The sequence below is a fragment of the Pseudorca crassidens genome, chromosome 21 (assembly GCF_039906515.1).
Source record: "Pseudorca crassidens isolate mPseCra1 chromosome 21, mPseCra1.hap1, whole genome shotgun sequence".
Classification (NCBI taxonomy): domain Eukaryota; kingdom Metazoa; phylum Chordata; class Mammalia; order Artiodactyla; family Delphinidae; genus Pseudorca; species Pseudorca crassidens.
The window spans coordinates 14584292-14609946 of record NC_090316.1 but is presented as its reverse complement, the minus strand read 5'-3'; the positions used below and the strand labels follow the sequence as shown (position 1 = coordinate 14609946).

General features: G+C 48.4%; 2 protein-coding genes and 1 long non-coding RNA gene across 6 annotated transcripts in view; 1 reads left to right on the top strand and 2 right to left on the bottom strand.

Moving 5' to 3' along the window:
• Positions 1 to 16060, top strand: part of RBPMS (RNA binding protein, mRNA processing factor) — a 186668-nt gene extending 170608 nt beyond the window's left edge. For both annotated transcript variants that reach the window (XM_067721756.1, XM_067721753.1), the window contains 3 exons: positions 2243 to 2312; positions 8594 to 8695; positions 14493 to 16060. In XM_067721756.1, coding sequence (XP_067577857.1) covers positions 2243 to 2312; positions 8594 to 8639 — 116 coding nt within the window. In that variant the 3' untranslated portion in view covers positions 8640 to 8695; positions 14493 to 16060. The remainder of the gene's footprint in view (positions 1 to 2242; positions 2313 to 8593; positions 8696 to 14492) is intronic.
• LOC137216038 (uncharacterized) lies at positions 7546 to 24352 on the bottom strand. The gene is made up of 2 exons (XR_010939556.1): positions 17617 to 24352; positions 7546 to 15580 (listed from the first exon to the last, which is right to left on the bottom strand). It is a non-coding gene; the product is annotated as an uncharacterized lncRNA (long non-coding RNA).
• Positions 24353 to 24524: 172 nt separating this feature from the next.
• GTF2E2 (general transcription factor IIE subunit 2) overlaps positions 24525 to 25655 on the bottom strand; it is a 73414-nt gene continuing 72283 nt past the window's right edge. For all 3 annotated transcript variants that reach the window (XM_067721751.1, XM_067721748.1, XM_067721750.1), the window contains one exon: positions 24525 to 25028. In XM_067721751.1, the coding sequence (XP_067577852.1) occupies positions 24912 to 25028 (117 nt within the window). In that variant the 3' untranslated portion in view covers positions 24525 to 24911. The remainder of the gene's footprint in view (positions 25029 to 25655) is intronic.

Here is a 25655-nt window from a genome sequence, read left to right as displayed (position 1 = left end):
CGTGCCTCCTCCGTTGACCACCAACGCGTCTTGGCCTCCTTGGGCTCAGCGCTCCCGCCCCGCACCCGGCAGCACCCGGGCAGCACCAGCCGTCACCACCGCGCTCCCACGACCCCGGTGCGCACGGCCCCGCCCCCTCCAGTGTGCGCTTAGGTTCCACGTCCCCACCCCATCCTTTACCACCTGTCTCGGGAAGGCAGCTCCACCTCTGCCCTTTGCTTAGTGAGCAAGTGGATTCAGATGCCCAAAGCCGTAAGCCATGGGTAGGTATGAGTTTTTTCTTTGAGTCTCTTCCTCCCCTCCCTCCCTTCTGCCCTCTGCCCCTCCTCCCCTGTACTCTACCCTCCCTCTCCCTTCCCGGCCTCCTGCCTCCACACGTCCCCTCTTTCTTTCTCTCCCTTTGCCCTGCCTACCCCCCTAAGTTCCCCCCGTGACATGTATTTAGCCTACCTGCATGCAGTGTTTTTGGTCCCCGTCCCCTTAATTGCTATGAGTGTTGAAAGGACTCTGGCTCTGTCTTAAATGAGCTTCAGTACCAGCTGGTGGCTCCGAAGGAATACAGCTCTGCCCTCTGCCAACGCGGGGGACCACTTTGGCTGGTAAACTGATTTCCAGTCATATCTGACGTGCTGCTCCGGCGGGTCTCTAAGGCACAGCCGGCCCAGCGGTTTCCCCGAAATGGAGTCCTGGTGTAGGCAGAAGCTGCACCCTGGTCCTATGAAGCCTCCTGAGTAAGTGAGGCCAGACACCTCTCCTCCCAGCTGGGACAGAGTGCCCCAGTGTGGCCCCTCACCCTGCAGTGACAGCCAGAGGGAAGTAGCCGCTCTGTGAAGGAGGCCCGTGGGGTTAAAGGGAACTCCGCGCACTTGTGCGTGTGGACCAGGGGGAGAGGCCAGGGGTGCTACGTGGGCTCTCCCGGGCCCATTCCTAGACAGCCCAGGTTTTGGAATCAAGTTAGAGCTGGTGGAGCCTGAGCCCTGGATTCTGACCCAGCCCCGAGCCCACTGGGCTCTGTGACCATGGTGGACATCATTCAGAAAACCCAGCCCTCAGCTGATTTCCCCACCTGTACAAGTCAGGTAAGATGAGGCGGAAGGTCTCCATCAATGCCTTAGGCCCCCTGCACCTCTGTGTCAGCCAGACTGCTGCTTCATCTGTTTATGCTTTGGAGATGTGAATAAGATGCCACATGAAAAAGGGGTTCTGCTGCAGATTTTATTTCATTAAACTACGGAAGTTGATGTGCCAGGGTAAAATTCCTCCCAGCATCACATTCCACTCTAGAAACGTTCTCACGTGAACCGGTTTGGGCCAGACCCAAGTAAAGAGCAGTCTTCCTCCTGCCATGCTTGGGAGTATGCCACCTCCCTGTGCTGGCAGCCTCCCCCTTCACTGTAATCTGCTCTCCCGCCACCACGCCCAGCGCTGCTTCCTGTGTTGCTCACAGGCCGGTGGGGAGGTCGTCCCTCTTCGGTGTAAACAGACGCAGCGGTAAACGGGCATCTCTCGCCTCTGTCCAAAGGCTTAGGGTCAAAACTGACGGTGCCAATAGATGGACATCTGTCAAAGCCATAGTGCACTCGCCCTTTTGTTTGTTTTTTCACATTCTCCTCATTACAGGATGGGAACATCCTGCCAGTGCACAGAGCATCGCCATCCATTTGTGTTTGGGGCTGGCCTTTCATTTTGGAAACCTAATGGGGGAGGTGGGGCTCAGCAGAGTGAGCAGACAGACACCCCGCAGGGCCAAGAGGCCAGGACCCTTTCTAAAAGAATAGGAGCAGAATCTCAAAAGGCTTCCTGGCCAGACCACTGGCGTGGATGGTGTCGGGAAGCATCCCTTCCTTATCAAAGCTGATATGTGTTGCCACAGGCTACTCAGAAAGCCATTAGGCAGCCTGGCCCCCAGCCCAGGTGCTGCTGAGTGAGCATGGAAAAGGGGGCTCGCTGGGCCAGATTTCAGCCCAGCAGTGGCTGTTAGCGGAGAAGGAAGCTGGGAGCGGGGCAGCTGCTGGACCCCGGCTGCTCCGTGAGAGCTTGGTCCTGTGGAGGATTCCTCAGGATGCGGCTCCAATGCTTTCCAGCCCCTGGGGGTAGAGCTGCCCGGGGGCAAGGATGAGTGGGCGCTGCCTGGGGACAGGAAAGGGGGCAGCAGCCCAGCAGGACGCCCTGTGAGGAGTGTGGATGTACGGGCGGGCAGGGGGAGCCCTGGTTCACACCTTCTCCCCTTGTGTCTTTCCAGATGCGCTGGCTCCCTCCCTCCGAGGCTACTTCTCAGGGCTGGAAGTCCCGTCAGTTCTGCTGAATCCCATGTAAGTACTTGGTTTCAATGAGAACTGTGTCCAGTGCCTGGATGAGCCCAGGCCAGAGCAGACGTTTGATAACTGGGTGGCTGTCATCCTGCCTCAGCGCCTACTCCTGGGCTTGTCCGTGCTCGTTAACAGTCACCCGGCAAACTCCTTGTGGCCCAGAGAGTTCCGGGGTTTACTTTGCACAGGCAAGTTGCCCTGTTGACCTGAAGTCTCAGTTAGTGGCTCATGTCACCTTCATTTCAATTACCAGGGGAACCGCTGAGTGCAGATTTCAGTTACTGAAGTTCTTAGCACCGTAAAAGGTCAGCGCTTCCAGGGGGCTCCGGTCCTAGGTCAGAAGGAAGGGCCTCACCAAACAGAAGGATTAGTGTTGGGTGTCAGAGTACCAGAAATCCCACACAGGAGCGTCGGAGGGGCCAGTCAACCCACACTCCGACCAGTGAGGATTCTTTCTCTGGCCCTGGCAATAAGTAAGTCAAAGGATGACACTTTTGTGCTTTAAGACATCAACTTCAATAAGTTAGGATTGTACATTTTCTTCCCCTGAGCTGACATATTTCTGAGTGTGGTCAAAGAGCACTTGGCCTCGGGTGTAACCGTGGACAGAGACTTACATGCTTCTAAGGTCAGAGTTAAAAAGATTTTTTACCAAACGATTCTCAGAGCCTTTATAACAATATGAGCATCGTGAATCTTGAAGATTAGGAAACTCTAGGATGCAGTGTTTCTCAAACTTATTTGAGACCAGGAAACCCTTTTCTCGCACCATCTTAGGAGACTAATGTTTTACATAGCACACGCCTTGGGAAACCGTGCCCTCACCTCTTATCCAGAACCTACACCAGGGGCACCCATACGTATAACCCTTGGACCAGGAGTCATCTCTTGACATTTGTCACTAATATGTGATTATAGGGGGAACACCAGGATTCTTTCCTTAAAGCGACTTGTATTTGTCCCTTATTCTGAAATTGTTCTTCTGCGTGTGTTAAAGTACCCTTTTAAAATGAAATGGTAATGTTAGTGACAGTGTGTTTCCAATGTCCTTTCTTAGAAAGGTGAAGTCAGCCGTCCATGCTAGACACCTAAAATGTTCTTTACAATGTTTTACTATTGTGTGAAATCTTAGTTTGCTATTTAAGGGTGACTTTTTTCTCCCTGAAAATATAAATTTTAAGCTTTTGAGGTATATTCTGGAGTCCCTTTAAGTCCAGAATTTCCTGAATCCATGCTTCATATCCATGTGCCCATAATTAATTTTTAAATTTAATTTATATATCCCCGGCCATTGTTTCTCTGTTCCGAAAAGCCTTAGGCATTTGTTGTGTGGGAACCTTCTCCGTTACTGGATGACACTGGTCTAGCGCTGTCGTGTTATACAGCTCCAGAAGGCACTGTTCCCAGGTACCTCTCTGTGACAGTGTTTATCTCTTAATTTTCGGAGGCTGGTAGGTATTCACCTAGAGGTGTCTAGGATAAGAAAACCAGAAATTCTGAAGCTCATGAAAGAGTTCATGGGGTGAAATGTAGATCTGGCATCTTTTGCAGAAGCTGATAGTTGAGGAAATGAATGAAATCGGAGGTGAGGTCGGTGGGACAGAACCTGGAGGCTCTCCTGGATGGAAGGGGTCAGCTTGTTGAGAGTGAAGAGTGACCAGGGACAGGGGCGGCACGGCGCCCGGGGAGGGCAGTGTTGAGCTGCCTGGTCTGCAGCGTCAAATGCTGTAGGAAAGCTGAGTAAGATTTTGGCAGTTCCAGTTGGCAAAAGATGGTGGTGGCATAGGGCCCAAGGAGAGAGAAGGCAGGATTGGTAAGCAGTCGAAGAGATCTAGCTCCATTCCCCAGAGATCTAGAGGCGGCGTGGCTACCAGAGAAGGGCCAGCAGTTGCTCCCCACTGCCCTGGAAGTATGGCTTCTGAAACACTGTAGGATCTGCATAAAGATGTAATGTCTCCGGTGGGTGCATCATTGTTCTGAGATAAACTTGGGCCATGGGCCAGGCTCCTTCCTTGGGGTCTGAAGGGAGTGGGGGAGAGGAAGTAGTTCGGGAGGAGGATAGATCACTGAACTCATTGCACTGCACTTGGGGTTGGGACTCCCATCCTGCCTGAAGTTAGACCAGCTCAGTATGGCTCCATTACCCAGGCTCCTTCTCGTCTCTTGGATCAAGTCCTTTCCAAGACAGCTAATAATCCAGGCTGTGTAATCTTAAGGAGACGTAAGTGAAAACTGAAAACAGTGGTGCTGATGAAATAACCAACATTTTAGAGCAAGATGAGTCTTCAGAAGAGGGCAAGTGAAGGGTAGGTGCCACCAGTGGAACCACTGGCCCACATGGCCTTCCTGTACTCACTGGAAGGGGCTTTCTTCCCCCCCGGAAAGACAGCACCGGAATGGGGGCAGGAGTGACATCTGGTATCAGACATAAGGACCTGTACGCAGACCGGCGTCACTTCTGATGTGTGGAACGTCAGGGCTGCCTCCTCCTGGACCCTGAACATTCCAGGCCTGTTCTCCCGGAGGTCCTTCAGGGATTTTTAATTGACCCAGTCTGAGTGCTTATTTCTAAAGGGAAATCAGTGACTAGACTAGAAAAGTAAACAAGCTCTTTATTCTTTAAACGTGTGTTATTTATCTACTATATGGTAGATATAAAAATGTGTGAGGGCTTCCCTGGTGGCGCAGTGGTTGAGAGTCCGCCTGCCGATGCAGGGGACACGGGTTTGTGCTCCGGTCCAGGAAGATCCCACATGCCGCGGAGCGGCTGGGCCCGTGAGCCATGGCCGCTGAGCCTGCGCGTCCGGAGCCTGTGCTCCGCAATGGGAGAGGCCACAACAGTGAGAGGCCCGCGTACCGCAAAAAAAAAAAAAAATGTGTGAAACTAGGCCTGTGCCCCTGAAGAGCTTCAGTTCTAAGGGGCAAGAGCCATGGACACACGTTTTAAAGAGAAAGGAGAATTATTGCCCAGGATGCTCCAAAGAGAGGAGCGCTCCAAAGGAGGTGGGTGTGCGTGCGGACCGCCATCAGTGGCGTAAGCAAGACCACCAGAAGGGTGGTCGTCAGAGGGGTGGGTGTTACGTTTTAATTTGTTCAACATCTTGCTTGACAGACGGTGTTCAGTCTGGTTACAACGTGTGCACATCACTACAGAGTTTTGCTAATGGGTCAGCCATGTGGCCGAGAACCCCAGGAAACACAGTGACGATTGGCAGTGATCAATTTCCCAGATGGGTTGAGGATAGAAAAGCATGAGCAGCTCTGTAGTCACTCCTTACAAGGAATAAGGGTTACGCAGTCCTCCTGGTTGGGTATCCAAATGTAGTTAAATAAATCAGAAAAAAGAGGGGAGAAAGAATTAGAGTTGGAGTGGACGTGGGAGGGTGTTCTTAAAGAACTCATGAAATTTCCCTGGCCGGGGACCGAGACCACAGCATAGAAATTATAAGCATGTGTAGTCACGGCCTCACCGAACTAAAGGAGAACATGGCAAGGGATAAGAATTTGAACCTGTTTGTTCCTTTTGTTTAGTTTTGGGGAGGAATGGCCTAGTCTGTCTTTGGCTGTAAGCACAAGCGCCTTGGGGATGCAGCCACGATCCGGAGAGCCCCAGCTGCTGGATGTCCAGGCAGCAGCACTTAGAGCTTAGCAGGGTGGGAAGGGCAGAGTCTTCATGGAAGCCCAGACAGCTGCTGTGGCTTCAGGCACTCACCCCCTGCCTTCTGCCTAGAAGAGGCCCCAGGGTCCTTCCCTTGTCTTCTGTGAACCAAGGTCTTTCAGTCACACGTAAGGCCATTGACACAATACATATTCAGTGACCATCTGCGGGATATAAGGTACTGTTCTGGGCGTTGCAGATACAACAGTGGACAGAAGCAGACAAAACCCTTGACTTGGTGGAGGTGACATTCTGTAACAGAAGAGTAATAAAATACTAAAGTAAACAGTAGGTCGGGTGGTGAGAAGGGCTAATGGAAAAATGCCAATCAAGGAAAGACGGCGACTGTGAGGGGTCAGCAGGTGCTTCCCTGCACACGGGAGCAGAGATGAAAGCTCTCCCAGATTTATATGGGGTTCTTTTTTCAGAACAGACCTCACTTTACTCAAGCTTAGAGGACAGTTTAACTTCTCTGTTCCTCTTCTCCCCTCCCTTTTGCTACATCCAAGTGAACAGGCTTGGGCTGGGTGGGGCTTGAAGGCAGCAATGGCAGAAGGTGCCCGGCGGCCCAAGTGGATGAGCCCTTCCCTGAGAGGGGTCTCCACGTGCCCTGGTTCTGATTCCCTCACCCTGAGCCCCGGGGTCTGTTTTGCTTCCTGTGTGAGTCAGAAAGTAGGGACGGGCCTGAGAACCTGCCTCCTGCCAGGTACTGGGGTGGTGGCGTCCCTTCTAGCTTTCTGCTAACCACCTCCTAGCACCTGCCGAGCCATGTGCCAACCAGGACTCTTGTGACAGCCAGCGCAGTCCGCTGTGGCTCCCCCTTCACCCGTGGTCTATTCTGTGAGTCTGGCTGGGACACGGAGGCCCCCGAGCACGTGCACCAGGGAGCTGTCTGCCCGGCCCCTGGAGGAAGGTCACAGATCGCGGCCGCATGTTAAGATCAGGACACTGAGCCTCGGCGTTTCCGCAGTCGCAGGGCAGGGCCACCTGCAGGAGCCGACCGTCCACTGCCATCAGCTCTCTGAGTGGCTGAGAGCTTCAGAAGGCCGCGTGCTCTACATAGAGGTGAACGCGTTGGGACTCCCCTCTGGTGTTTTGTGTTCTTTGGGGAGTCCGCTCCCGGGGTCTCTGCAAAGCAGACTCTGGCCCACGTGTTCTCTCTGCCCACCCGCTGAGCCCGGCGTTCGGACAAGTGTTGTTGATACAGTAACTGCAAAGAGCGGCTTGCTGATAAAACCCTGGTCTCCCAGAACCCGGGCCCAGAAGCCAGGGTCCCAGGACTCCTAAACCACCAGTCCTCAGTCCTCCCAACTAGCTTCAGCCCAGAGGCTGAGAGGAATCTGGTCATCAGTGTGATTTCCTAAATGACAGCCATCCTAAAAAGGCAGCCTTGGTCTGGCCGCCCCAGGAGGCACCCTGGGTCTGCAGGCACACCCTCCCTCCCTCCTTGCCTGTGCCCGGCAAGTGTGGACACGGCCGGGGAAACTTGGGTCAGATGATAGGTTTTGTTTCCAGGGGTGAACATTTATTTTTCTGTCCTCAACCCAACTTCTACCAGGAGACTAGAATCACATCTACTCATCTTTCAATGTTTTTATAGTGAAATTCTGGGGAAAACTTTTTTTTTTTCCTGACTCTGAGAAGAGAGATGCCCTGGGAAGGCGATCTTTCCTTCAGCCTGCCGCATCACCCCAGAGGCCGTCTGAGCGCAGGGCATGGTCTCCCTGCAGCATCCCGGGGCAGCTTTCCACAGCACATCGTGCGCTCCTGTCCACAAAGCCCTGTGCGCCAGAAGCAGGTTCTCTGTCCTGGGAAGGAGAGCAGCGCTGAAGACTTGAGGAACGTTAGCGGGGAATCGGGCACCGGTGTCCACGTGCTGGGCGAAGGCCTTCCTTCCTCAGCACCAGGAATTCTTGATGAAACCAGCCAGCGCGGAGGCAGCCATGCCTGCAGGAAGAATATTAAAAATGTGTTCCTCGCGAAGTGTCTGCCTCTTCCTGTCTCAGAATTCTCAGACACTGGGAATAGCAGGGTATGTTCCCAAGTGTTAGCTTTTGGGTTTTGTTTCCTAGTAGGTGCCCGGAGCAAAGTCGAGTTCATTGGTGCACGTGACAGCACAGGGTTCTCCTGGAGGGTTGCTTCTGTGGCCTTGGGCTGACCAGGGTTGTCCCTGGGGTCTGGGGCGGCCCCTGGAGTTGGTTAGGTTTCGGGCTGCTCTCGGGGGCCCTCAGATCCCGTGCCTTTCCTCTGTCTAGTCCTGGGGGACGTGTGTGCAGAGGCCCTGCCTGTCTGCCCCCGGGGGGCTTATGCCCTGGTGCTCCTAAAGGGGCAGCTTTTCTCCAGGTGCCCTCCCCACTGGGCTTGCTGCAGGGAGTCCCTGGGAGCCACCCTCTGCTGCCGGGCACCCCGGCCCCCGAGGGCCGCCTCCCGCTGGCTGCACCACGTCCCAGTGAGAGCTCTTCGTGGCACTCCCAGTTGGAGCTTGTCCTCAAGCTCAGCAGTGGAGGCCTTTGGTGCTGGTGCCTTTGCCTTGCAGCTCTTTACCCTCGGAACAGGCCCGGGGAAGCCGGCAGCCGGGGTTGCTGTCACCGCGGGTGTTAACGGCTCATCTCTTTCTCCACCCCAGGTTCCAGGTGTGTGATGGTGGCTGCAATCTGTCTTGTGGGTATTAACGCAATCTTCAAGTGGCTCCTGTTCTCGAGCTGTTCTACAAAACTGGAGCGCGCTGGTGAGTTCCAAACTCAGAGACTGAACGGTTCCTCCCAAGAAGCAGCGTGTCCCGGGCAGGGCACGACCGCATGGAGTGGTGTAGTCGGGGCCATCCCACCAGCATCCCCGGTGGGTGGGGCCCCTCCAGGGGCTGCGGTGGGCGCTCGGGACCGGCGTGCGCTCGTCTCCTCCAGCTGCCGTCTGCTGAGGGAAAGGCGTCCCGGGGTAGCAGGTGAGCTCTGCGGGCTCTCAGAGCGCGTCACCCAGTGCTTGGTCCTCACAGCCTTGCTGGGTGAGGCTGTCAACACCTCCTCCAGCAGTATCCGGGCATGAGGTATTCCATCAAAGGGAACATATATATGAATGAAGTTTTTCCCTTGAAGCCCTAAGGCTTTTTTTTTTTAATTAACCATTTTGGTGGAAATCTTCAGATGTAGTATGTATATTCCTTTTGATCTATTAATCCAGTTATCCTGAATATAGTGCAGCCCTTTCTTGATGACTTGGAGACATTCTGAGCCTCTCAAGAAACAGGGCGATTGCCCTTGGGCATGACTGAACTATAATGGAGTCTAAGTGGACTCCTAAACTGCGCGGCTTTTCTAGTGGTGAAGATTTGGGTGATTTGTCCGTCTTCTCCGTCACTACCAGCTGTCACTGCTCAGTTCTTTCACTGCGGGCAGTAAGCGTTGTCTCAGAACAGTCGTGCAGCAGGGTTCCAGGAGGCGACCTGCCTGCTGGGCACCACACGTGGGGCTTCCAGTCTCTTTGGAAAGCTTGACCTAGAACAGCAGGAATGCCAGGGGCAGGCCAGCAGCAATTATGTCCCAGCCCAAATAAGGTGGCAGATTTCATCCCTGTGAGGGGCCTATAAAGAAAGGATGAGTCATAAAGAGAACAGGATTCCTGCTAAGGGCAGAGAACCAGGCAGCTGGGCCTAGGAGGTCATTACCACATTCGGGGCATAAGTCATCTCGTGCTCAGAAGCCCGCCTCTCAGTGCCCCCCAGAGGCGCGTGTAGTGGGCGCGTGCAGCCTGCCCACCCTGCCTGGTTGGGGAGCCGGCATCAGGCACTTGGGGTCTTTTTTCCCACTGACGTCTGTTTCTCACACTAACGAAACTCACCGACAGGTAGAGTTTTCCACGTCACACAGGGCAGCCAAGAGATGTCCCACTAGTTCTACAGCCTTCTGATCGATCAGGTTTTCCTCTTCTCGTGGTCCTTAACAGAAGTGTCCACGGTATTCTTATGTATAATGCCACTCAGTAAAACTGTTTAAAAAGGCAAGATCTTGCTTTGCTTTCTCTCTCCTCTGGGGAAATTTAAGGACCAATGAGCAGCCACCCATACAATTTTTTTAGAAGCAGGTTTAGAGTAGGGATTTTTTATTATTATTTATTTTTAGTGTAGTAAATCAGCCCATATCTCAGTAATTCGGGCACAAGCAGATGAGCCCCGTCAGGAAGCAGCAGCAGCTGGAGCGTGTGGTGACTCTCTGCAGACAGTGGAAGGGCCTGGTGACAGTGGGGAGGAGAACCGGCTCGGTCCTGGGTGGCCCGCGTGGACGGGGTCTTCAGCACTAGCCGTGTTCACAGTGGGGCTTACCAGCCCCAGGCCACCCATCGGTTACAAGAGTGTGGAGGAGGCTTTCCCCTCCCCAGCTCTGAAGTCAGCCAGCACTGCAGAGATAGGCCTGGCCTGTGAGGAGGGAGGATCTCTGGCCCTGAGGGCGGGCCTCCTGAGGGTGAGGGCTGGCGTCCACGCTGGCCACCCGCTGGGGGCGGCCAGCGTGAGCTCGTGTCCGTGGCCAGTGGTGCGCCGGTGCAGGGCATGCATCTTTAGAATAGGGAGGAGTTTCTAACCACAGATGACTGTTCCCTGGAGACTCTATAGACTGTGAAGCTTTTAAAATGTTAGTCTTTGTGTTACAAATTAGTACCAGCATTTGATTTTTCAAAAGTCAAGCTGACAGGTATAAAATGAAAACTAAACCACCCTTATTAAAAACCTTAGTCATATGATGTTGGGATTTGGATGGAAGGGAATATTTCTTACCTTATAGTAAAAATGAATAAATGTTAGAAAAACTCTTGGGGAAAAAATCATTAGTAAATAGGCCAAGTATAGATACAAATGGATTGGGGGGAAACAGAAAGAGGATTTTCTTCTTGCTGGGAGAAAACACTCACAAGGCGCTTGGATCAACACACTCTAACTTACCAACCTACCAAGCTGCCTCGGGGAAGAGCAGCCTCTCCCGTGGGTCTCGGCGTTGGCCACCCCTAACCCCACCAGGGCAGCCGGCACCATGACCCATACCCATCGGCAGCTGTCCCCAAGCGCTGAGGGACACACAGTGATCTCCATCGAGGACAGCTGAAATGAACTGGTTTAGAATTGTGTAATATTCCTTAAGACACAGGGAGACACTCCATTGCCTTCAAATAGAGACAGTGGTGACCTGCTTCAGACAAGATTTTATACACATTTTCTTCCCTTGTTTATCCCATCACATGCATGTCATAGTTGACCCCCTTTCCGGAAAGGTTCTGTGAGGAGAGTCTGCTCTGTAAACAGAGCCTGACTCTCTCCCACCCCCCATGGTGCTCTGTGTTCCCGGATGTCTTTGCTTTCTGTTTAAAATGTCCTTGTTAATACATTCCAAGGTTTGAACTCCGTTCCTAGCTAAACCCCTTTCCTTGTTTACAGGGATTGAAATAGCCACATTCTGACCTTCTATTCAGTCTGGAACATCTATGGCAATGCAGACGCATTCTTTTCCCATGTGAGAACTGCATTTACCCAACACAGTTATGGAAAAGCGGAAAAGCTCAGGAAACTATCGACTCTCACCCCTTTCTTTGTTTCTTCCCTCCCTGTTCTTTTTCACTTCAAAAGATCCGACTTTCTACGCAGCCTTAGATTAACCAGCCCCGTCCATCTTTCTTCCTGCTCAGGGGCCCAGGAAGGGGACAGAGGACCCTTAAGTCGGGTGTGTTGCTTATCGCCTCAGAAAGCTGGGGCGCCTTCCCAGTCCCCGCATCAGCTTTCTGTAGAGGCCCTGTCAGGGCCGGTGTGCAGAGCCCCACGTGGGCCCCAGGCACAGTCTCCTGGCTCTCAGCCTAGCCTGGGCATGATCAAGGCTGGGGGCCACGTCCCATTAATAGCCCATCGTTCCCGTTTCATTTGTCCTAGAGTCCAGGTGTCTGCATTTTTGCTACATGCAAGCGACTATGTCTGGAGTAGAGGATGGTGGAGACGGTCTCAGGGAGGGAAGTAATCCTTGTGAAAGCCAAGTAAGTGGCCTGGACCGTGAGAGCTCCAGCCAGGAGATGAGAAAGCCCTGCAGCCTGAAGGGATCAGGAAAGGCTGGAGGAAGTGGTGCTTAAACTGAGTTTTGACAGATAGTAGGGTTTGTGTATGCGGAAATACACTAACAGAAGCGGGGCACGTAAGAATGACTGTGTGGTCTTGTGGAAAATGGATTTTGATCAAGGTTTTGAGGGTCTTGGAGAGGCAGCGGAGATCTGAGCCAGGTAGCGGGAGGTGCTTTAGGAATTGTCACCTTACTGCCCAAAGCGAAATGCATGGTCTAGTGGAAACACGTACCGGGAGAGGCGAACCAAGCCGGCGATGGCGGTGTCAGAGAGTGCAGGGCGTGTCTGGGACGCATCCGTGTGAAGGCCAAGTGGTGAGTCTCGGTAGAGACGCGTTGCCTTTGAGGTCATGGCAGAAACGCCCAGGGCAGAGCTGATGGGAATGGGGAGAACTGCCCGGGAGCTGGCAACGTGCACTTGCCTGAAGGTGGCCTTTGAGCTCCGGAGAAGCAAGCAGACCTAGACCAGGCAGGCCCTGCCTCACCGAGCCAGGGGCTGTAAGAGCTTTGTCCTTCCTAAACTAGTGGGCGGCCCTCTCCAAGCCCATGCTCTGTGAGACGCCCCTCAGGTTCCCAGAGCCTATGGGCTGCCCGCTGCTGTCCCCTGTGAGTTGTTCCGAAGTGGGAACTGCTGTTCCTTGGCCCTGGTTTCCTGGAATCGACGACATCCACGGCTTGGGTTGCTGGCATGGGGTCAAGTTTGGAATGACGTGGGACTTGTCATTCCAGGCCTGACAAGCCAAGACTGAGGAGGAAGGAAGCTGGCCTCGTCTCCGGGTCCCCAAAGCTGGTTTCCCTCCTCCGTGGACGGACAGAGACTGGCAGGTGGGGGAGGCCCCTTTGGCAGCCAGAGGGCCGCAGATCAGACGCTCGTGGGGACCGAGGCTCGTGAGTTCATTAGAGGACGTCAGCTGCTACAGCACCAAGGCCCAGGCCCGGCCCTGTGACCCCCCCATAACCCTGGGCACGTGCATTCCTGCCACCCACCCGGGCCTGCTTCAGGCCGTGCACACCTGGGCTGGATCGGGGGTCCTGGTGCCCCACCCCCTGCTGGGTAGAAATCAGGCAGGAGAAGAGATGTCGCTTTCACGAGGGGGGGGGTCCTTCTGCTGGCCCTGCTGAGTGTCACAGTACGTGTGACCTGCACCAAAGATGGGGAGTGAAGGGTCCTGGCCCGCTTCGATTCCTCCGGCATTGAGTGAGTCTGGGGGGCTGATCCCCACTACTGTGCTGGGCACCAGGGGAAGCAAAGGAATTTTCCTAAAGGAGGTGATCACCTCCTGCTGGACAAATCCTGTACCAGAGAACTCGGAGAAACTGCAGGGAGGACACGGGGACCTGGCTCCCAGAGCTCGAGTTGGGAACATTTCTAAACCGAAGGGGACACTCGTTATTCTTTCTATAATCGTAACTAAATGATAGGCGAGGACTAATTTAATAGTTACAACAAGCTGAAGAGACAGGTAAGTGTTAACCGAACTTCAGAGAAGAGGTTCTGGATGTCCAGATCCCTACTCTTGAGAGCAGTGTCCTACCTTCTCCCCGTGGAGTTTTCCAGGAGCCAGAAGGTTTGTGGTTATTGTATTTGGTCTTCTGACTTGTGGCTCATTAGTTTTACCCATTTGTACTGTCAACCAAAAACTAGGCTCTGACAAGATATACTGGGACACAGTTTAGATCCAGCTGGCACTGGACGGATCTGGGTGGGAGAGGAGTGTTCATTAAGATCGTCCAATTAGCTGTGTCTGAAAGAGTTTAACTCAGGGCAGGACAGGGGCTGTTATCAGCAAGGACGGCTTCCTCCCACATACAAAATTCTAGTAGTATATGCTGATTACTTCTACGTATACCTTTCCGGCAATCACAGATTTATGTGAGTCTGACCTGTTGGTAAGATGGCAAGAAAACAAGGGACTGGGGAGTTGGAGAGATGAAAGTAAAATGAGCGACAGAATAAGAGTAGAGCACCTACAATAGAGCCTTCACGTAAGTGAGTAAATCCAGGCACAAAGGAGCTGAGAAGTGTTTAGGAAACTCCTGGGACCAGGGCGGGGGTCTGCCAGGGACGAAGTCTAGATGATTGTCCAAAGGCCCTTTATTCTGCCACGAAGCAAAACAAATATGAACGTTTCCTTGCAGGGGAGGGAGGGCTTGAAAAGATTCTAGTAAGAGAAAGATAAACAGAAATTAAATACCCACTGCCCGTGTTTGTAAAGCCAGACCACTGAGCGTCTGGCTTGTGAGTGGTCTTCATCTGGAGGGTCAGTGAGGATACTCCGTGTTTACAGAAAGGTGTACACATGCGCCGTTGTGGGGAATAACCAGGAGTCTCTGAGCCGTGGCTTCTATACACTGGTGTCCCGAAACAGCCCCGTGGCTCAGAGGAAGACCACGCGCTTGTGAGACCCACTGCCCTTACATGCTTTCTTTCTGTTTCAGGCTGGAACCCGCCCAGTTTTGGTCCCTTCAAGACTCTGCCACAGCCTCTATCACACATCTGTTTTTCTCGAAGAAAAAAATACAATAAAAATGTTTTACTCTTTTACACTGTATAATTTGTAAGAAACCGTGTTATTTGTGAACGCATGGTCTGCCATTTCTGTACAGTTTGGAGATATTTTCGAATGAAACATAAAAGATGTCAACGATAAAATCAAGAGAGTGAGTATTTTTATACCAAACATTTTAAGTATGACAGGATGGATGATCTTACACTGGGCTGGATCACAGATTTTGTGCTTGACTTTTGAATGCTTGTAATTTAAAATATCTATTTTTTTCCTCTAAAAGAAGCTGCATGTTTGTTTAAGGCATGTTTTTAAATATTATCAAAATTTCCAGAATCATATGGTGAATGTATAGAAATCTGTTTCCCTGGCCTGAGTCCACGAGTAACGCAGCATTAGATGTTAGAACTGCTAGTGCAGTACTCGGGGTTTACTTCCAGGTCTAGTAGGTCACCCTGCAAGACAATCAAAGGCCTCCAGGAGCTTCTATCCTAACGGCGGCAGGTTCCCAGCGGGGCAAAGCAGCCTTTCCTTGGAGCACATTCCTCACTTAGAAGAGCCCGGCAGCTCCCGAGGTAACTATACAAACTGTGGGCCGAGTGTTGGGTTTTGCCGTTTTCTTTTATGTTTTTCTTCTACCAGCACGCTCCTGTGTGTGCCCAGCTGACACGCGACTCCCCCGGTGAACGTGCTGAGTCTAAGGGGAAGCCTTGGCTTGGGAGGCCAGCCTGGGCCCAGGAGGCAGCCACCTTTGCCCAGCCCACCTGGCTGCAATGGGCAGCTCCCATCTCCCAAGTGATTTTGCAAAACATGGGTTGAACTGAGCTGGTGTTCCTGAGCCTTGGCAGCAGCAGGCCAGACACACCACTTAAAACATGATCTTGAATCCCATGTGCTCACTGTGACACTACCTGGCGTCTGGAATGAGTACTCATCAGCTTGCTTCAAGACTCCGTCAAAGCCGGTCAGTCTAGCGTGGTAAGCCGACACTTCCAGAGTCTGTGGCAGCTCACTCTCCCCCTCTCCCCCTTGTTGGAGAAGAGCCAGCTGTAAAAATACATTGACCTAAGAATTTTTAACTGCTGATATAGCTAAACATGACCACAAGCTTTCTTACTGATCTGCTCACGCTGTGCTGAAGATTTCGATGTTTTAATGACTATAGTATATATACATGGTTGGTGTCAGGTTTTCTAGTTTCATTATTTTCCATCAGAAGTAAAGAGATCAACACACTTTTAGAAGCTCATCACAAAAAAAACGAAAGGAGCCAGGGGTGAGGGGCACTCACCCTCACAATAAATGACAGGAAGGAACGTCCCTGCCACACCCAAGCCCTGCTTAGGCCTTCATCGCCTCCTGGTTCGTGGTGACAGTTCTGTACTCTTGTTTCTAAGGAAAACAGCAACTTCTACCCAGTCTATTATGCTTTTATAAACTGTTTAAAGGTACTTTTCTATTGTCATTTTTAAGAATAAAGTGCTAATTCCAGCTGTCACACCACTGCTTGCCATATTCCTTTTTGTAAGAGCAACCCAGTGCATCCACACTGCAGACCAGGGAGCGTTTTTGCTCCCATTTTCAGGTCTGGACAGAGCTAAGCACTGGCCCTCGAGCCCAGGACAGAGGGGCTAAGGGAAGAAAGGGGCAGGGATGGGAGAGTCTGGACAGCCCATGCCAGGGCTCTACTGGGGGCACCTGCTAACTGACGGACGCAGCGGCCGTGACCAGAGCCTCCCGACCCACAGGAGGGTCGCCAGGGAGAGTCACACACCTTTCTTGATGCCTTTTACTGCACTCAGCAGACCCCACATCCTCCTCAGGCTACAAAGCTTGAGCTCAGGCCTATCTGAAATCTGTATTTGTGGTTTTCTACGGACCTAGAGTAAGAAATATATTCTATTGAGAAGCGAGGCCTTGATAGCCAAGACCCTAAAGTGCTTTATATAAATATATTCTCACCAACTCCTCTTCCCCCAAAAGGGGGAGGGGGCCATAGCACTCAATTCCAACTAATGGCAACCAACCACCACGAGCAGCTATTCGTCTCGCTGGGCACTGACATTATTGGTTCTGTGGTTTGGATCTCACGTTCCTTTTACAGAGAAGACTAGCCACCAAAAGTGGGTGAAGGCAGAAAAGGACCACACGGCTCAGCGCCCTGCCCAGGCTCTGCAGGCCACATCTGCCATGGCTCCGGGATCATGGCTCTGGGACAGGCTTGATGATGCGCTTTGCCTTCCGCCCATCTGGGACCTCCCAACTCCAAGGCACCAGAGACGAGCCAGACAGCCTAGGAATTGAGGGTGCCTCCCACGGAAGGGCTGAACACAGTCACTGCCATAGGTTTTTGCACAAAGGGCCTTGGGGTGGATGAGTGAGTGCCTGGGTCACCACTGCTGTGCAAGTAACAAGTCTGGACAGGACCTACCTGTCTAGCATGAGCTCCAGACACAACCCCACTTGAACACTTGACCACCAGCTTCATTTTGTGTCACCCCACGGAGCACAAACACTGGAACTGGGAATTCGCGATAAGAAAAGGGCAGGTCTGTCTGTTCCCTCTTACTTCTGCACATAATGTCCCAGTCTGTAGACTCCAGCAAGATGATAACTAAGCCATCCGTTGTTACCAAGTAAACCCTCCACTGGGAGGGGAGATGTGCTGCTTAGAACACAGGACTAATGTCATAAAACTGGCATTAAGTACTAAAATTAAGTACTATGCCTTCTACCTCTATAACAAAATTACAAATTAAAGGAATCTAGAAAAGAACCTTAAAACTTGCAAAATGAAAGTTACAGTATAATCATAAAGGCTTCAAATTCCCAGTACCTGAATACATGTCCAAACCTACTTTCATAGGAGAGGAAGCATGGCTGGACACCCCAAGAACTCTTGCTGTCTGTGTCACGGTGACATATAGGAATCAACTAGTTATTTCTGAGTGCTTTGGGCAAGGCATGTTTAGCTCAAGGAATACAAACAGACTTCCTCCTGTATCCCCCACTTATCACTGGGACGTCCAACTGTTAGGTGAAAAGTGTATTCTTACCCAGTGTGAAGAGAATTTTCAGCACGCAGTTGCTCTCTCACTCTTCCAATGTCATCCCTGTTCTATCACACCTCCTCATGACATCAAACAACTGGACAACATTCTGAGAAGGCAGAAGAGTGTGTCACTAGTGATGTGTTATCTGAAATGTTGGTCCTCAAAACGGCTACGCTGAAACTCATGACTGTGATGCTGAAAAACCATACTGAGTCAGCTAACTGATAAGGGCCTCTAAACAGGAAAACATTTAACTGCCACAGTGAAGCTCTGTCTACTGCTGCAGAACGTCCTGGCTGGTACCCAACTCCCCTAGACTGGCCTGGCTCTAACCACCCCAAGCCCCCAGATGCCAATATGCCGTGAGGAACCTTCCTGACCTTCCTCAGGTGCTGCTTCACCAGGGCTTCCACAGTACAAACCACACTTCCCTGCTTTATGAGGGGAAAGGGCCCTGTGACCATGAACCGTAACAACATGCCCATAAATCAAGACCCAGGGAAGCCTTCCACTCCCCACTGCTCACACCCGTCTCTCATTTGAAGTGAAACTCTCACCATGCTAACTAACAGTAAATTAGAAATTTACTTAGGCTAGATTAAATTAAACCCAAACTTCTTCTCTGGGCAAAAGGACACACCTACATGGAATAGGAAATGATGCTCAGGTTAAAATATTTACCTGGACAAAAGAGCACTTTTCCCCTAAAACTAGAATGCAGAAAAGTCCAAAATCTCATGACAAGTCAAGTGCAAGGTAAACCTGACTTTGGTGTTTCTGAAGCTGATCCTGCCAAGGTCAGGCTATGACTTACAGCAGTGTCTCCTATTAGTATCCTTCTGTGTTTTCACGTATTTTTTTAAAAAATTAAGGTAAGTCTGCACTGAACGTCCTTTAACCCCTGCAAAGTTCTGGGTGGCTGAAAGTCACTGGGTTCTCACAGGGTCTTGAGACCACATGGTTTGAGTCACAGGAACGTGCTGGCCCATCTCCAAACCAGGAGAGCTGGACAAGTGCTACAGGCCTAACTGTCCAAAGGGCCGATGGCAGCAGCCTTGCCACTTCGCCTGAGAGCACCAGCACATCTCTAATGGAAATCCCATTATGAAGGAAAATGCACTTTTGCTTTTTGAACTGTGGCCAGAAGGAAGGTCGACAGCACAATGCCAGGGCCTATTCTAGCTCTGCGTTTCCAAAGTGGTCATTCAACATGACGCTCACAGGACAGGGATTCCAAAGTCCGGTTCATCTGAGAAGTGGTTTCCAAGAGGTCCTTGGGCCTCCCCCACCCTCTGCTCCCTACAGAACATCTAGTCTCTCAGAACAAGCCCAAAAAACACACCCGAGGAGAGGATGGACTGTCCTACGTGAAGCTCCAAGGGCGGCAACACGTGATACAGGTCATCGCGCTGTCTCCACACACAGCACCCCAGCTTCGCTACACAGCAACAGTGCTGGACCCAGCTTGTTAAGAACAGTCAATAAAACCTTAAAAAACACAAAATTATCTTCCCCATAAATAAATCATTTTTGCAAGTAAAAACAGTAGCTAGGAGGAAGAGGGGACACCAAGTCTCATTTTCTATGCCTCAGAAAACCATTATTAGCTGATATGAACTGGGGAACTTATAAATCCAAATGCCCCATTCCCACATCCAAAACGTTTTTTCTGCTAGTGACTTCAGTCAGCTCACAAAAGAACCAAGGGCTGTATGTCTGCAGTGCCCTTGCTATAAACAATGGAACGGGAAGTAGCTGCACTGCCTTCTCGCTGAGACTCTGCTCCACACGTATCAAGCGCTGCTCCAACCCCCAAGTCCCACCATCATCTCGCCACACTTAGAGGATGTAACAGCAACAGTCAAATGTCATTTTTTACACTTTTGGGCTCAAATATATTTTAGCTATCCCCTAAAAGCCTCGGCTTACGGTGATGAATTATAGATCAAATGCACTACAGACTGTCTTAAACTTTCAACACACCCAGACACGCCCATTCCAACTTCCTTCTGTTAAACAGGCCACAGACCCAGCAGAAACGGGCAGAGGTAAGAACGTGACTTTGACTTTAACTTGAATTTCTGGTGGATATGTTTCTAGGTGCCCAGAAAAACTGGTAAAGAACTTCTTTCTTTTTATTACAACCCTCAAATACAACTGGGTTCGTATCACAATTTCCCACAAAGACTATATCCCTCCCCACATGTCAAAACAGCCAGAAAACAATTAACAAAATGGAAACAGTAAAGTCCTCACCTAACAATAATTACTTTAAACATAAGTGGATTAAATCCTCCAATCAAAATACCCAGAACTGCTGGATTAAAAAACAAGATCCAATGATATGCTGCCTATCAGAGACTCACTTTAGCTTTAAAGACACAGACTGAGAGCAAAGGGAATAAGATATTTCAGGCAAATGGTATTCAAAAGAAAAGCAGGCATAGCTATACTTATGTAAGACAAAATAGACTTTAAGAATGGTAAAAAGAGACAAAGAAGGTCATTATAGAATGATAAAAGGATCAATCAATCAAGAATATATAACAATTGTTGGAAATTCCCTGGCAGTCCTGTGGTTAGGACATGGCACCTTCACTGCCAGGACCCAGATTCAATCCCTGGTCAGGGACCCAAGATCCTTCAAGCCGTGTGGCGCAGCCAAAAAACAACAACAAAAAAGAATACATAACAATTGTAAATACTTATGCACCCAATCAGAGCACCCAAACATATAACCAAACCTAATAGAACTAAAAGGAGAAATAACCTGCAATAAAGTAATAGTTGGGGACTTTAATATCCCACTCTCTACAATAGACAGATGATCCAGACAGAGGATCAGTAAGGAAACAGGATTTGAACAACACTAGAGACTAAATGTACCTAATAGACATATACAGTTGACTCTTGAACTACATGGGTCCACTTATGTGTGGATTTTTTTTCAATAAATACACACTACAGTACTATACAATTCATGGTTGGTTGAAACCACAGATACAAGGGCCAACTGTAAAGTTACATGCAGAATTTTGACTGTGTGGGGCTTCCACACCCCTATCCCCCATGTTTTTCAAAGGTCAACTGTACAGAACATTCTACCCAACAACAGAATAGGCATTCTTCTCAAGCACACATGGAATATATTCTATGACAGACCATACGTCAGGCCACAAAACAAGCCTTGGCAAATTCAAAAAGACTGAAATCATACCAAGTATCTTCTCCAACCAGATGGGATGAAACTAGAAATAATAAAAGGAGGAAAACTGGAAAATTCTTGAACATATGAAAATAATGCTCACCTGAACAACCAATGGATCAAAAATGAAATTAAAGGAGAAATTTAAAAGTATCTTGAGACAAATGAAAATGGAAACACAACACACCAAAACTTATGGGATACAGCAAAAGCAGTTCGAAGAAGGAAGTTCACAGCAATAAACACCTACATTAAGAAACAAGAAAAATCTCAAACAACGTAACTCTACACCTTTAGAAAACAGAAAAAGTACAAACTGAGCCCAAAGTTAGCAGAAGGAAGGAAATAAAAACGACTAGAACAGAAATAAATAGAAAAGCAGCAGAAAAGATTAACCAAACTAAGAGTTGGTTTTTTGAAGAGATAAACAAAACTGATAAACCTCTAGCTACACTAAGGAAAAGAGAGGATCCAAATCAACAAAACTATAAACGAAAAAGGAGACATTCCAAGTGACACACAAAGAATCATAAACAGCTACTATGAACAACTATATACAACAAACCAGACAACCTCGAAGAAATGGAAAAATTATTAGAAACATATAACCTACCAAGACCAAATCAGAAGAAATAGAAAATCTGAAAATACCAATTGCTAGAAACAGTCAGTAATCAAAAATCTTCCACCAGGGACTTCCCTGGTGGTCCAGTGGCTAAGACTCCGTGCTCCCAATGAAGGGGGCCCAGGTTTGATCCCTGGTCAGAGAACTAGATCCCACATGCTGCAATTAAAGATCCCGCACACCGCAACTAAGACCCAGTGTAGCCAAATAAATAAATTAAAAAAAAAAGTCTCCTAATGAAGAAAAGCCCAGGCCCAGATGGCTTCACAGGGGAACTTCATCAAACATTTAAAGAAGAGTTCATGCCAATCCTTATCAAACTCTTCCAAAAAACTGAAGAGGAGGGAATATTCCCAAACTCATTTTATAAGGCTAGCATTACCCTAATATCAAAGCCAAAAAAGTACACTACCAGAAAAGAAAACTAAAGGTCCATATCCCTGATGAATATAGATGCAAAACTTCTCAATAAAATACTAGCAAATTGAATTCAGCAGTACAGTAAAAAGATCATTCACCATCATCAAGTAAGATTTATCCTTGGGATGCAAGAATGGTTCAACATACATAAATCAATTTGGTATGTCACATTGATAGAAAGAAAAAAATCATATGATCATCTCAAAAGATGCAGAAAAAGCTTTCCAAAAAATTCAACATCCATTCATGATAAAACACTCTTAACAAATTAGGTACAGAAGGAACATATCTTAACATAATAAAGGACATATAAGTCCACAGCTAAATGGTGATGGGAAAACTGGACATTCACATGTACAAGTATGAAACTAGACCCCTAACTTACACCACTCACAAAAATTAAATCAGTGGATTAAAGACTTAAATGTAAGACCAAAATGCATATAACTCCTAGAAGAAAACACAGGAAAAAAGCTCCTTGACACGAGTCTTGGCAATAAACTTTTGGATACAACTAAAGCACAAGCAACAAAATCGCAAATAGACAAGTAGGACTATATCAAACTAAAAAGCTTCTGAACATCAGAAGAAATAATAAAATGAAAAGACAATCTATGGAATTGGAGAAAATATTTGCAAACCATTTATCTTATGATAAGAGGGTCACTATCCAAAATATATAAAGAACTCATACAACTCAATAACAAAAAAATAAATAAAAAATAATCCAATTAAAAGATGGACAAAGGACCCGAATAGACCTTCATCCAAGTAAGATATACAAATGACCAACAGGTACCTGAAAAAATGCTCAACATCATTAATATAATCATTAGTGATGCAAATCAAAAGCACAATAAGCTATCACCTCACACCTGTCAGAATGGCTAGTATCAAAAAGACAAGAGATAACAAGTGCTGGTGAAGATGTAGAGAAAATGGAATCCTTGCGCACTGTTGATGGGGTTGTAAACTGGTACAGCCACTGTGGGCGGAAGTTCCTCCAAAAGTTAACAGAAACTACCATATGATATTGCAATTTTACTTCTGGGAATATATCTGAAGGAAACAAAAACACAAGTCAAAAAAGAGATATCTGAACCCCCATGTTCACAGCAGCATTATTTACAATAACCAAGACGTGTTCCCTAGTGGATGAATGGATACACGCAGATACACATACATACATACACACACACACACACAAATAAAACCTTATTCAGCCATAAAAGGAGGAAATCCTGTCACTTGCAACAACATGGATGGGCCTTAATGGCATTATGCTAAGTAAGTCATACAGACTAAGCAAATACCAAATGATCTCATTTATATGTAGATTCTTAAAAGAAAAACCTCACAGAAAAAGATCAGATTTGTGGTTACCAGAGGTGTGGGCCAGGGTGAGGGGAAATTGGACAAAGGTGGTCAAAAGGTACAAACTTCCAGTTTTAAGATAAATAAGTACGAGGGATGTAATGTACAGCAAGAGGACTACAGATAGCACTGCTGTATGATACATGTGAAAATTGTTAAAAGTAAATCCTAAGGAGTTCTCATCGCTTGTTTTTGGTATGTATATGAAATGAGTGACATTAAACTTACTGTGGTAATCATTTTATGATGTATGTAAGTCAAATCTTATGCTGTGCATCTTAAAACTTACACAGTGCTGTATGTCAACTGTATCTCACTAAAACTGGTGGGGGTGGGTATGTATAGACCAGAAAAAGTAGGTATACTTGGAGATAAGCCAGCTCCAGATTTTTTTTTTTTTTAAAAAGAGAGCTAGTTTATGCCATAAAATATTAAAGCTCTTCCTTACTAGCAAAAATCCTCTACAAAGCAAGACAGACTGAGTTTCCCATTTTCTAAATTATCCTGAGGAGTCTCAGTTTTACATCTTTTCATGCCATATTTTGGGGCTTGGATATAAGGAGGTAAGATGACACTGAAATAGGATGACACTGATAATGGATGAGAAGTAAACAAAAAGGATAAAAACTAAAACAGCAAAAAGGCTCCTTGTCATCTGCACAAAGTACTGACTGCTTTGGACTATCATCATACCTTTTTTGAGAACACCAAACCTTGCTTTTATAATCTACCACAATGTGATATGAGAACCATAACTATCACCCCGAAGGGCCACCACAGACCATAAAACAAGCACAGATAAGGAAAATGGGTAGTTTACCATAGAATGATGGTATGACCACAGATTTCCCCAAAAGTCACCACAACTCTTAACCCACATGTGTGACAGTAGCTCTCCTGAGCTCAGCCAGTGATTGGGAGACAGAGGGAGTCTCTGAAAGAAGAACCTCAGGGCCAAGCCCCATCAGGGCTGGGACACAGTCATGTCTTCATCCTTGCTGGAGATGGCATGAGAACATGACGTGCAAAATCCAAGAGGCTAAATACTGATTTACCCTTTTAAAAGCAAGCATTAAAAAATCACATGTAGTGTACCTTTACTGCTTCACCTGCTACCAAGAGGCACACCTTGGGTTCCAACTGTGAAATCCACACACTCAGCAATGCAGCCCAGACCTCGGTCTCCAACAGCATTCCAGACACCACCTGTGGGAGTCAAAGACGAGCTGCCACCCGTCACTGCCAAGAATGGAAAGAAGCAAACTGAACTCACTGACATCTCAGAGCTCCTTCTACAACGATTTTATTATAAATATGCTCTTTTGGAATAAACAAATACTGCATTCAAGACTATCGGCAAACCTGTTCTAAGGTAATGAAAAGGAAAATGGAACCAGGAACCACTTAGAAGTAGAGATAAATAGCAAAGTCACCTGTATGCCATGCTGAGCGCCTTTCCCCCAAGAAGGAGGTTAACAGGGGACATAACATTTCTCATTAGCCCATTAATGAAAATAAGCTTCAAGTTTGGTAATTTGCACTAGTTCTGTAAACTGAACTGCTCCTGTCCTCGGTCCTAAGAAGTAGAATGGGAAGACGGTCAGTCTTCAGATCCCAGCGTCAACAAGGAAGATCTTGACTTTGTAACTCTTTGCTCTCAGACAAAACTGTCCACTACTTGCCAGGAGTGATGTCAGAGTAGTCCTTCAGCACCCCGGCCAAGTGCTCATTGTGAGTTTTAAACCGTCGCTTTTTCTGTGAAGCTGGCTTTTTCCTTCTCTGAATAGGAGCCTACAGGAAAAGGTAAAGACAGTTAGAAACAATGGCTACTCAGAGCGGTAATATGGGGAGGATTTACAAAAGATGCCCCAGAAACCAGCAGCAAAGAGATGCAGGGTTTGTGACCTTTTTTCTGTTCTGCAGCCCAGCCTCACACACACCAATCCACACAATCCTTGTTCGAAAACACAGACCAGGGCTTTCTGTTACAGTGAAGTGCATACCTCCACCTGGAATAAATGGGCTGGCATGAAAACTAACCAGAACTATTGTAGGCATGAAGTGGGTAAAAAGAGAGACAGTAAATCTCTTTTGTTTTTCATCTCTATTATCAGGTTTAAAATTTTATCCACCATTAATTACCAATAAAACAAAGACCTGAAGCAAATACAGCAAAATATAGAGATATGGGCAAATTGGGAAGTGGATGAACACAGAAAGATTTGTTAAATATTATCCTCTTTTCTTCACTGTATACCTGAAATACTAATACCACATAATATTAACAAACTAAGCAATGACGGGAAACCATGAAGTGCTGCAATCACGCTAATTCTTGGAGATCACTGGCAATAAATTTCCCCTTTTAAAGGAGTCCTAAAACTTCACTGAATAAAACACTAAGCCACAAACAAGTCA